Consider the following 13,522-nt stretch of genomic DNA (forward strand, 5'->3'; position numbering starts at 1 on the left):
CGGCACTGCAAGTTTGGTAGCCGGCACTCTAGCCCCCGCTGCCCAGGCAGGTTCACTCTGGCCCGTTAGATAACCCAGTTCACTGCAGACCCAGACGAATTATATTCATGAGATCGTTTTTATAAAGGCATGGGCTGGCCGGGTAGGCGCAAAACACTCCTGGATTAGTTGATGACACGTCTGCAGAGATGTGAACACCTCCTCCCACTGCTCTGATAGCTCTGATTACTCTGACTGCACTAACTACTCTGAATGCACTAACTACTCTGAATGCACTAACTACTCTGACTGAATTACTGCACTGACTGCACTAACTACCCTGACTGCACTAACTGCTCTGACTGCACTAACTACTCTGACTGCACTAACTACTCTGACTGCACTAACTACTCTGACTGCACTTAATTACTGCTCTGACTGCACTAACTACTCTGACTGCACTAACTGCTCTGGCTGCACTAACTACTCTGGCTGCACTGACTACTCTGACTGCACTAACTACTCTGACTGCACTAACTACTCTGACTGCACTAACTACTCTGACTGCACTAACTACTCTGACTGCACTAACTACTCTGTTGCTATTGTATGAATAATAATTAACAAACTTTAAATGAATATTATAACTTAGAGGTATTATTGATTTTTCATTTTAATAATAAGCTGTTATGGGCAATACAGTGTGAAAAATTATTACTGAAAGGAAGAATGAACCCAGATATAAGATGAATATCTATACATTACAATTAAAATAAAAATAGATGAGCGAGAGCATCATCAATAACCAAAAAGCGTTTCACCGAAGGATGCGTTGTCCAGCCGATAATAACCAAATATCAAACAGATTAAATCTGTGCACTCCGATCGCGACCTAAATTTATCATCAATCAATATAAATCAAATTTATCAATTTGATTAATATTTATCAATTATCCCTATAATCAGAGCTGTCAAAACGGACACTAAGCAGATGGATATGTTATCAGAAAATTTTTGGTTCATTCATGTACAATAATTAATGAGTAAATCGAGTGAATGTCTTTCGGGGTTACCTCGCTTGGATATCGGAACGAGGCTCGGATGAGCTATGATGATGTCCAATAGTATAGTATAGTATAGTATCTTCGGCATTAAATAAATAGGCCTGGATAGGCCTGTCGCCGATTCTTGTACACTGTTAGAAAAAACGGTGAAAAAACGGTCCCACTGGCGTTCTAGTGGCCGGTGGCCCCGTGAAAATAAACTGTTTCGCCGTTTTTATCAGATGTTTTACGGATTTCTAGTGTTAAATTAGAATAAAAACGGCGACACGGTGTTTCTTTCACGTGCTGAACGGCCACTGAAACGCCGGTATAATACCGTTAACGGTAATTTTTCTAACAGTGTACTTTTCTTGACTAGACTGGCCTTACGGACGGTAGATTTAAAATCGCTTCTAGAAATCAGATGTTCCGTAGGGTACGATGAGCATCTCTACGTATAGATATACGAGTTAAAAGTTATTATCTGGGGGATATCTGCTTGAAAGAATAACTGAAGTGAATAATTATAGGCTGATTCGAGTTGAAGGTGTCCCCCTCTGTGTGCGATGTTAAGAATCGGCGACAGGCCTACGGCCTAATAACGCTGAAACCGCTATTATTATTATTATTATTATTATTATTATTATTATTATTATAATTATTATTATTATCATTATTAATATTATTTTTATTATTTTTATTATTGTAAGTTTGGAATGTAGTTTAGGATCCTAAAAATCCAATTACTACGTCGACAGGTGAAATTTTTCGTTCAGGTCGCTGACGCTGTGTAGAAAAAAATTGACACTATATGAAATTGGTTTGTATTTGAGTAAACCCTTTGTTAGGTCATTATTGCCATTTTTAATCCTAATCCTGGAAAACTTAATTATTTATACAATTAAACTTAAAAGTCATGAGTTGAAATGAATTTATTTATGGAATATTTTAGCCCCCCAAATATTTCTCTTTGTTTTGAGAATAAAAAATTATTTTTACCGTAAACTGATATAAAAACATAAGTTCATTTGGATAAAGTGTAGACAAATCCTAGGCCTCATCGAAAAAGCTTCATGAGTAGAACTTTTTTCAGCCAAAAATCCACAATTACTAGCTCTGTATGAAATTGATGTCTTTTTTATTTTACTTTCAAGAACAAATAAATCAATTTGTACCTCTCATTGAGTAGCGAGGGGTGATTGATCCTCTCCACTAAATTGATCCTCCTCTCATCATTGAATCACCAGACGTAACACAACATAACATAACATAGTGATGTCGGCGCTGAAGTGTAGGCCTGATGTGGCCTGTCGCCGATTCTTTTACTTTTCGTGCCTTGTTCATAGATCTAAACTCGTATCATTTGATCGGATCTTTTCATGACTGACGATAGTTTGAAGTAGCTACTAGCTAGACTTCCACCGGGTTCAATATGGTGCTAGGCATTTCAAATCTGAACATGTATTTTTCCATAGCTTTATCTAGTCTGTTCTTGAACGTGTTCTGAAACTTCGAAGCGTACTCTGAATTCTGTGTCCCGTTTAAAATAAAATTTTTCTTAATTATGATTTACTGTCCCTATGGTGGAGGAAAATATTTAAAAATACCAATATATAAACAATTGGTATTAATATTTCTGGACCCGTTTTCGTGCCTAAAACACAATCCGCCGTCATTAACGACGCTGTGTTGCAGTTGCAGCACAAAGATGCGATACAATTATGCCATTTAATCAAGTGTGGTTACATTTAATATTCATTTAATATTATTATTAAATGAATATTATTTAATATTATTATTAATTTACATTTAAAATTATTAATATTTATTTAATAATATATATGTGGTTACATTTAACATTCAGCTGATCTTGCCGAACTAGTTGGCATGCTCGGGTACGGACCGCGTTCTTAAATAATGACCTCACGTTTGAATGAACCTGAGAGTCGGAATCGCGACAACGTCGAATTCCGACGTGGTCATTTTTGTTACTAATTTCAAAGGGTTTCTACTGAATGAGATTTTCCTATAGACCGTTTAACAGAGAAATTACAACGAAACTAGGATCAGTCCGCGTGTAATGTGCACATCATGCAATCCAAACCAAGCAGAGTCGAAGTGCAACATTCAACGTTAAGGCAGAAAACGATATGCCAAGTCTTAATAAGTTTAATAGAACCGTTACTGTAGTGGAATAAAAAAAACAACGAATAAGATCAATTGTTTCAAGTGGGCTAACACTGATAATTAAATTGATGCACAATGTGAAAAATCCAGCCGTTATGGCTGAACATAAAATAAGTTAAATTTTTTTCACCAATTTCTGCCGTTGAGAAAACGTGTCTGAATAACATTTACATTAAAGATAACATTCATACAAAGTTTGATACTTTTCAACACGAAAATGACGAATAAATTTTGACATGAGGATCTTTATTTATTAATTAAGATTATGAAATAGTAAATTTATATTCAATTGAATAAATAATGTATTAGTATACTAATTATCAGTCGGCATATGCCAGGCTCATGACGGATTGCCATCAATCTTTGATGTATTTGAGCTTAGTTTTACAATTTCATTCATCAAAAGTTTCATATGATGAAAAATTATTGCCATAGAATTATAATCCCAACAATTATGGCTAAGGTGAAAAGTATTGTTAATTTCCCCGTTAAAATAACTAATAATGCCCAGAAACTTCGATTTCATCAATTTTTCCATCTCCAATTGTCCTCGATCACTGGCGTTCACAACTTATTTCAAGTTCACAACTTATTTATTTCATAATAAAAATGTCTGCATTCAAGACAACATAACGACCGAGATTACACTTTCTCGCAGAATCCTTTCATTAAGAAATGTACAAATAACAATAGGTTTTTTCTAACAAACAAACCTAAGAAGAACTAGAACGCAAGGCAAACATCTACACAGAAAAGTAATGCGAATGATAATGAACGTATGAAATTTGCATGAGATACTCTTGAGTTAGGTACAAAAATTATATTATTAAAAAAATTCAAAATATTTTGATGTACTACACTAAGAAATGTATTGAAGTCAGTTTCAAGTTTAGGAAAGAGCTAAAGAACTGCGACGGTTTCATTTTAATGTAATACACAGTGAATATTTACGAGATGCACTAAAATCAGTGTAAAGTTAACCATCGATCTGAGGAACTGTCACTCTTTAATTTTAATATTATACACAATTAAGTTCCATTAGAGGCACTAAAGTCAATTTCATGTTAAGTAGTGAGCTAAGGAACTGCCACTTTTTAATTTTAATGTAATACACAATTTTGTTCCATTATAGCGGCATTTAAGTTAATTTCATGTTAAGTAGGGAGCTAAGGAACTGCCACACTTTAATTTTAATGTAGTACTCAATTAGGCTCCATTGGAGGCATTTAAGTCAATTTCATGTTGTGTAATGAGCTCAGAAACTGCCACACCTTAATTGTAATGTAATACACAACTAAGTTCCATTAGAGGCATTAAGTCAATTTCATGTTAAGAACTACCACTCTTTAATTTTAATGTATTACACAATTAAGTTCAATTAGAGGCATTTAAGTTAACTTCATGTTAAGTAGTGAGCTAAGGAACTGCCACACTTTAAGCACGGGCATATTGAGGATACTGCGCGCAGTTCTGCTGCAGGCGCCGTACTGCTCCGCGCATCCTTCCGCGCTGTACGCGTATCCTGTCGCCGACGCTGCTATCAGGCGCCAAAACAGCGAATCTTGGGACGGTTTAACCGGACCGGCTCCTTGGCTGCCAAAAATAAATATATTTAAGGTAAATTGTACTGCAATGGAGAAGTAGTGTTATGCATTTTAAAATAGAGGAATAATTTACTGAAAGCAGCATATCCTGTCGCCGACGCTGCGATCAGCCGCCAAAACAGCGAATCTTGGGACGGCTTAACCGGGCCGGCTCCTTGGCTGCCAGAAATATATATTAAATGTAAATATACTGCAATGGAGAAGTAATGTTATGCATTTTAAAATAGAGGAGTAATTTACTGAAAGCAGCATATCCTGTCGCCGACGCTGCTATCAGCCGCCAAAAGAGCGAATCTTGGGACGGTTTAACTGGGCCGGCCCCTTGGCTGCCAGAAATATATATATTTAAGGTAAATATAATGCAATTGAGAAGTAATATTATGCATTTTGAAATAGAGGAATATAATTTACTGAAAGCAGCATATCCTGTCGCCGACGCCGCTATCAGACGCCAAAACAGCGAATCTTGGGACGGCTTAACCGGGCCGGCTCTTTGGCTGTCAGGAATATATATTTAAGGTAAATTATACTGCAATGGAGAAGTAATATTATGCATTTTAAAATAGAGGAGTAATTTACTGAAAGCAGCATATCCTGTCGCCGACGCTGCTATCAGCCGCCAAAACAACGAATCTTGGGACGGCTTAACTGGGCCGGTTCTTTGGCTGTCGGAAATTTATATATTTAAGGTAAATATACTGCAATGGAGAAGTAATATTGTGCATTTTGAAATAGAAGGAATGATTTACTGCAAACATAATCCTTTGGCGCGACACGCTCTTTATATATTCGCATCGGGTATCTGACGATGAATGAAGGTTGAATTAATTAAGTGTTATTCGTTGAATCATCGTTGATTAAACGTTGTTTCATCGTAGAATAGTATTACTGTGTAACTAACAAGTTTTGCTTCAATTTTCAGCTTCCTGGTATAAAATCGTTAATGGAGTCTTTTAGAATTCTTTGGAAAATTCATTGCGCACAAAGTTGTTGCATGTTGACATTGTTGCGGACTTACTGAATAACTATCTTAACTCATCATGCATTAGGAATTATTGTTATCGAATTAAAAAAAATATATCTATTTACCTAATATATCTATTTAATATCTATTTACCTAATTTAGAGCCCAATTTTTACGGTATTTCCCGTACTTAGAAATAACAGCCCACTCCAATTCAAAAAACATACTATTTTTTATCCATACTGTCTACAATCGTTTCATTATTGTCTATATATACATAAAATAATTAAATCTAACCTGAGTTCTCTGAGCACCACCGTGGAAAATGGAGAGAAGGCATCAGGCTCGGCAGCCAACTCGCACACCAGTCGCTCCTGACACACCACCATTGGCACCTGAGATTACAACAAAAAATACAATTTTTGTAAAAAAAAATCACAATTCCGACATAAAACTTGAAGACTATATAGAGAAGATAATATATTTAGAACTATGGAGACCGAACAGCCAATATACAAGAGATAATATATTCTGATCTATGGAGACGGAACAGCCTATATAAAAAAATAATATATTCAGATCTATGGAGACCGAACGGCCTATATAGAAGATATAATATATTTTGATCTATGGAGACTGAACAGCCTATATACAAGAGATAATATATTCTGATCTATGGAGACTAAAAAGAGATATTGCTCTTGAGTCAGTCACTCTTACCCCCTTCTTCCAGTCATGGGCTTGTGGAAGTGTAAATAAAGCGTACTAAAATACTTGAATGAGAGTAAAATATATATCAACTCGAGTAGCATTATATCGTTAAAAAGTAATAAAATTTTCAGGCAAGCGAATAAATCACCAATAGTTCAAAAAAGTTTTGCTTCGTTACGCAATCAAAATCTGCTCATAAAGTTTATTAGCATATCATAATTACTATAAGCACGCGAAGTATAATATTTTTCATAGCTATTCTTTAATACTGCAACATCAGGGAATCAAACTGTAATGTTTTTTACATAAATCCCGCTAAAAATCATTACTGAAACCTCACTTTAAGAGTGTCAAAGTAGCTCTCCAGTCTAGTCAGCTCGTGGTCATAGGCAGGCTCCCAGAAGAGGTCCTCAGGATACTCAAAATCCAGCAGCCGCTCGTCTGGAGCTGCCTCCCCCAGGGCGCGCGGTGTGGTGTCTACCAGCGTGGGCAGGGCGATAGAAATGGGGATCCCGGTGATGAAACCTGCCGTAACAAAGGTGAACTGAGGGACCTTAGGGTACGCACACAGTGAAAGCAGGTTGCCAGCGTGCTGGTTACCTGCTCAGGCTGGCGCCTGAAACCATAGAATACAGAAGCCTATTCGTACAGGTTTTCACTGTGAACACTTACATTATTATCCTATGTTCATTCTTGTGGCAGGTTGGAGCAGGTTGCCCGCGCGGGCAAACCTGCTTTCACTGTGTGCGTACCCTATATAAGTAAGGTAATCCTATAAAAGTGCGATAAAGATCGTCGTAACAGTAGTTAACTGAGGGACCAAATGTGGTAAAATGCTACGAAAGTATGATAAATATCGCCGTAACAAGAGTAAACTGAGGGACCCAAGTATGGTAAAATATAACAAAGGTATGATAAAGATCGCCGTAACAGGAGTAAAACGAGGGCCCTAAGCAAGGTAAAATCCTATATAGATATGATTAAGATCGTCGTAACAGAAGTAAACTGAGGGACCTATGTGAAGTCCCACAAGGGACAATAAAACTGCAGTAACAGCTGTAAACTGAAGAAATAAAGTACGTTAACTGCTTCAAGTGCATGATGAAACCTGGCGTGACAAGAGTAAACCGAGAGACTGAAGCATGTTAAAGTCCTGCAGAGGTACGATGAAGACTGCAAAGACTGCTGGTACGGAAAAAAGTGAGGGATTACAGTACGTTAAAACACTACAAGTGCATGATAAAGATAGGTTATACTGGAATAACATGACGAATAAAAAGTTCGTTAACATGTTTACACCGAAGTGGTACATATGCGTACTACGAATTTTATTTCTCCATCACGTAGTGGTACATAAATCAGGGTTGCCAGATGGCCAAAAATGGCCAAGTCTGCGAACAACTGGTGCGTTAATAACTGTTGCGTTAATAACTGGTTCGTTAATAACTGGTGCGTTAATAACTGGTGCGTTAATAACTGGTGCGTTAATAACTGGTGCGTTAATAACTGGTGCGTTAATAACTGGTGCGTTAGGATTACTTGTCAAAAACTCGCCTATAAAAATGGTGCACCAGGATTCCTTGTCACGTGGTCTCACCTATGAAAACAGGTGCGTCAAGATAAGATTTCTTGTCAGATGGACTCACTTATGAGAACTGGTGCGTCAAGATTTCTTGCCAGGTGAATTCACTTAAAAGAACTGGTGCATTAGGATAAATTGTCAGATGGACTCACCTATAAGAACTGGTGCATTGGGATAAATTGTCAGGTGGACTCACCTATAAGAACTGGTGCATCAGGATAATTTATCTGGTATAGACTCACCTATAAGAACTGGTGCATCTGGATAAATTGTCAGATGGACCAACCTATGAGAACTGGTGCGTCAGGATTTCTTTTCAAGTGGTCTCACCAATAAGAACTGGTGCATCAGGATAAATTGTCAGATGGACTCACCTATAAGAACTGGTGCGTCAATATTTCTTGTCAGGTGGACTGACCTATAAGAACTGGTGCGTCATGATTACATATCAGGTGGACTCACCTATAAGAACTAGTGCGTCAAGATTACATATCAGGTGGACTCACCTATGAGAACTGGTGCGTCAGGATAAATTGTCAGTTGTACTAACCTATAAGAACTGGTGCATTAGGATAAATTGTCTGATGGACTCACCTATAAGAACTGGAGCGTCAAGATTTTTTGTCAGGTGGACCCACCTATAAGAACTGGTGCGTCAGGATTCCAAAAGAAGAAGGATCTTTTGGACCTGGTGTGTGCCTGGTTCTCGGTTCTCGCGCACAAAGGCAGCACCAACAGCACCACCAGTACGGCAATCCTCAGAATGCGACACATGTTTTGCGAGGAAATCAGTTGAGAAGCTACAAGGTGTATTAAAATTTTGAAATAAAAAAATGTATAACTTAATTGTGATTTCAGTTGCGGTCAAAGTACTATTTATATTAGAGAAGCTGAATTATGTAACATAAAGGAAAAAAATCGTTTCGTATTAAAATCTGCAATGAAGTAATCGGTCTTTAATCAGAATTTTTCACTAGAGCACAAATTCATCACTAACACGTTTAATTCGGAAGCTCATACTAATTATTTAAAAATTAAATTAAATTATAAAATTATAAATTATAAAAATTTACTTAATTATATAAAATTATAATTTATTTTATGTTTTTAATTAATTATAACCCCAAAATTATAATTTATATAATTCAAAAAGCGTATTAGATGCCGTATCAATCTGCAAATTAATTAACTTCTTCCTAGGTTAAATGATTATGTTATCTCCGCTTATCTGTTCTTTGGATATAATGAGGAAATTTGCACGCTAAACTCTTTCAATTTAGCAATAAATACATAGGAAGCAATGAATAGTGTTTATTTATAACGCGATATAATGAAATACAAATATTATTACAGAATATTTAGTTGATATAAGCATGTAGCCGTCTCACTATTACCCTGCGCGATCTGAACCACTTATCATTGTCACTGAATGAATACCTCATTAAACTATATTTCAATAACGGTTCAGCATGTTCAAGTAAATACGCTTCAAAAAAATCCGTTGATCAACCATACACTTCACTGAAAAATATCTGCACAGTTTACCACAAGTGAATATTCACTCGAAAACGAAATTTTTAAAGTAACAACTGGCTGGGAAATTTTGTGCTCCAGTTGTTATTAAATTTCGAAATAAACATAGCACTGCACAGGCTTCAAAAGTGAATCGTTAACACCACATTCACTGCAAACTTAGAGTTGCAGACCTGCTACTGAAAAAACTACCCGGAAATTCTCTAATCCAAATTCTCTAATCAAAATAATTCTCTAATCAAAATAATTCTCTAATCAAAATTCTCTAATCAAAATAATTCTCTTCCAAATTCTCTAATCGAAATAATTCTCTAATCTAAAAATTCTCTAAGGTCTGTAGTGCGTGTTGCTCCCGCCTTCGTCCGTTGCAGACCTGGAGTTGCAAACCAACGACTCCAGGCTACTGGACTGGCGCTGGATACGCGCCTTAGCCTCTGCCTTTGCCCCCCGTACCTGTTCTGCCCCTCCTTCTCTCCTAGGTTCACATTCTGGGGAAGCTGGAATTTGGTTTCCAGTGGCCCTGAGTTTCGATTTTTTTCAGTAATTTTAGAGAAAAGAGTTTAATGATTCTTTCATTTATCAGTTTCAAGTAATTTAAGACTTGATAATTTAGTGATTTTTAGCGCATTTTCTCATTTATGGAAAATTTGCACTATTATGCTCGTCATGTCCGTCCGTCCGTCCGTCTGTCTGTGACTTCACCTTTTCGTCGATTTTGAGAAAATGCTATCTCTGTCACTCACTGCGGTGAGTACTGAGTTTTATTTTTTCAGTAATTTTAGAGATAAGAGTTGAATGATTCGTTTATTTATATGTTTCAATTAGTTTGAGACTTGGTAATTTAGTAATTTTTCATTTATCACTTGCATCCGATACAATGTAAAGTTTATTATGTTTCAAGCAATTTGAAATTCGATAATAGAGTAATTTTTAAGTTATCACTTGCGTGCTGTGCAAGGGAGAATTGTTTAAATTTCAAGAAACTTTTGACCCGAAAGATTTTAGTTGTTTCAGTTATCGCTTGCAAATTGCACATGGAAGAAATGATAGATTTTCAATTGATTTTAACTCGCAATGATTAATTTTTCAATCATCTCTTTCAAGAAGTGCAAGGGAATGAAAGTTTTAGGTAATTTTTCAATAAAACAATGAAGGTTGATAAATCTTAAGAGGCGGAAATAAGTTTGAACCAATATATTTAATTTTCTCACAAATATTTCATATCATGCAGGTGAAAATGATTATATATGGGCTGAATTCGTAAATTCGTAAAAATTTTCATTAACAAATTTTTGTTGTTCTTAACACTGTTCGCCTGAGTGCCGTTCATACACTGGAGAATTTGAATTGGGTTATACTTCTAAAAAATACCTATTACTTGAATTATGCGTTAGCAACATATTGGGATCTGTTACCGCTTAAGCGATTAACGAAGCGTTTGAGGTTTCTTGAAAGACTCCAATTTTTGTTGATGAAATTTACGGGTATTAATTCAAAACAAAATTCATATTATTTATGTAGTAGCTTCTAGACTAGCTTTCAACTGGTAATTTTCAAGCAGCTAATGTATAGTTTATGAAGAGGCTATTAATTTAGTTCTGATTAACATAAGATATATATGACTTATCTAGAGTGACATAACGGTAACTTGATTGAGAAATTGGCATCAAATCTGCATGCACAGGGCGATGACTTTTCAACCATAGTTACGAAGTCAACATTTGGTATTCAGCAGACGATACGTTGTCGTAATTCTACATTCTTTGCATATTATGACGTCTACGCTGAATATCAACGAGCTGAGGTGAGACACCGCTATTGGTTTCATCATCCAGAAAACTCTACGTATCAAGAAAAAGCCGGTTAGTCCTCGACCTGAAATATCTGTCGAGCCTAATGTGACCTGTTATTATTTTCATTTCTATTATTTTTAATTATTATTATTATTATTATTATTATTATTATTATTATTATTATTATTATTATGTATCATTATTGTTATTACAGTATTCTACGAAGCGATTGCCGTGGCGTCTGTTTCAAACGAACTTCAAAGGCAGGTTACACAGAAGTTTGATATCGAACGAAAAAAAAAATAGATGAGAGGTTAGGATAGGAACGGATAAAAATTATTATGTATAACATTCATTTCAAAAGCTGTACGAAAATTTTGCGTATTTAGTCGGCGATGAAGGTGCAGTTTCTGTCAATCATCCGCGATCTTTCAATCTGACCGACAAGCTCCTTAATTAATTAAAATCTGCCACCTAAATATAGCACCGAAGAAAAACACAAGGTTTTACAATAGGAACAAAATGATTCAGAAAATTAATTTTTATTCAGTAAGACCAGTAGAATATCAAAATATGAAAGCAAATCTTCTACGTATGAAGCAACTTCACGCACGGTTTAAAAAATTTTGTACTGGCATAATATAATAATCTAAATACGTGCATTTGCCATGGAGATAATTTATTTTTTCTCGGGTTGTTTCCCTTATGTGAAAGGTAGCTAAATCTAGTACAGAAATTACAGGAAATATTTATATTTAAACTGCCTTACACGAAGCCGCTATTCAAATTATTGTCTATTTTAATACGTGCTTCATTTATCAATATAGTGTCTAGTAACAGATCAATTATGATCACCTATGTTATGAACCGATAAGCATCCAGAACCAACTATGAATGTTCATGTCCCTTGCCGGATCCCTTGTGAATCAAGTCACGAAAAATTCAAGAATCGGCAACAGGCCATGGGCCTATTTTCTTCAATGCCGACACTTCTATTCTATTCTAAATTCTATTCTATTCTATTCTATTCTATTCTATTCTATTCTATTCTATTCCATTCTATTCCATTCTATTCCATTCTATTCCATTCCTTTCCATTCCATTCCATTCCATTCTATTCCATTCTATTCCATTCTATTCCATTCTATTCCATTCTATTCCATTCTATTCCATTCTATTCTATTCTATTCTATTCTATTCTATTAGCATGTAACAGTTAGCTATGTAAATGAATGTCTTGACAGCATCGCGTGCATCTTTAAAACCTTCGCTAGGTGCTCAAAAACCGCTGTCTTTGTGCTAGGAATTCATTAATCTTTTTGAATCTTATTTTCCGACCAACAATGTGCTTCAGTTTAGGAGTTGATCATTTGACAGCATCGTGAAAGTTGTGCAACTGATGCAACTTATTTAGACACTATAATTCTGTCACTGCATTGTAATTACAACAATACGGACATTGATAGGAACACTAATAGTTCAACATAATGTTTGTAAACCATCAGATTTATCAAGTTTTATAGTAAATAATGAAAATTATGTGAATGTTGCAGTGTCCGTGCAAAAAGTTGGCAGTGTTTTTCGTCGGAATTTAAAATCGCGTCATGGCAGAGGTCACATCCCTAAATTTTTACAATTTTGTCAACTGCAAGTTGACATCGAGATACGTTCGCTATGTAGCGAGGCGGTTAAAGCTCAATTTGAAGGTCAGGCAGTAAATTTATATAATAAATATTTAAATATTTCCATCTTATTATATCATATGTATTTTGTTCATCGTGTATGCTCCGATATTTGATTTTAATGTAATGCACTAATCGACAGTAAATTAATGATTCATAAATTGAATTTTTTTTTCAGCAGAGGTCATATGCTTCCAACTCCCCACACTATAATGATTCACGAACTATTATTTTTTATCGCTTCGGGCATAGAGAATTAATTTTCTTTGGATGAACAGCATTTAATAAAATTATATAATTTAAGCAATTTCATTGGTTGTTAAACTAGCTATTAAATTGTACTCTTTATAGTTACAGTTACAGCTACACACACATATTATACGCTTAGTTTAGCAGAAATTAGCTAGAAAATAAGCACAAAATTATCCGAATGCCAAGTTTTAT

At 35.5% G+C, this 13,522-nt stretch overlaps 1 protein-coding gene across 1 annotated transcript; it reads right to left on the reverse strand.

The window, feature by feature from the left end:
- Window positions 1–4,554: 4,554 nt before the first annotated feature.
- On the reverse strand, window positions 4,555–8,847 carry LOC108670947. Its single transcript, XM_047884197.1, has 5 exons — window positions 8,709–8,847; window positions 6,829–7,013; window positions 6,075–6,172; window positions 4,838–4,972; window positions 4,555–4,802 (listed from the first exon to the last, which is right to left on the reverse strand). The coding sequence occupies exons 1-5, from the start codon at window positions 8,842–8,844 to the stop codon at window positions 4,598–4,600; spliced, it is 759 nt and encodes a 252-aa protein (XP_047740153.1). The 5' UTR covers window positions 8,845–8,847; the 3' UTR covers window positions 4,555–4,597.
- Window positions 8,848–13,522: the final 4,675 nt, after the last annotated feature.

Source organism: Hyalella azteca, unplaced genomic scaffold, assembly GCF_000764305.2.
Source record: "Hyalella azteca isolate HAZT.00-mixed unplaced genomic scaffold, Hazt_2.0.2 contig14817, whole genome shotgun sequence".
In the NCBI taxonomy this organism is placed as follows: Eukaryota; Metazoa; Arthropoda; class Malacostraca; order Amphipoda; family Hyalellidae; genus Hyalella; species Hyalella azteca.

Bases quoted from the DNA above. Each gene is read 5' to 3' on its own strand.
- LOC108670947 (XM_047884197.1), bottom strand. From the start codon at position 8,844: ATGTGTCGCATTCTGAGGATTGCCGTACTGGTGGTGCTGTTGGTGCTG. The intron at 7,014-8,708 runs GTGGGTCCACCT...TTGTTACGGCAG, and splicing joins TGACGCACCAGTTCTTATAG to GTTTCATCACCGGGATCCCC. The intron at 4,803-4,837 runs GTACAATTTACC...TATTTTTGGCAG, and splicing joins AACACTACTTCTCCATTGCA to CCAAGGAGCCGGTCCGGTTA.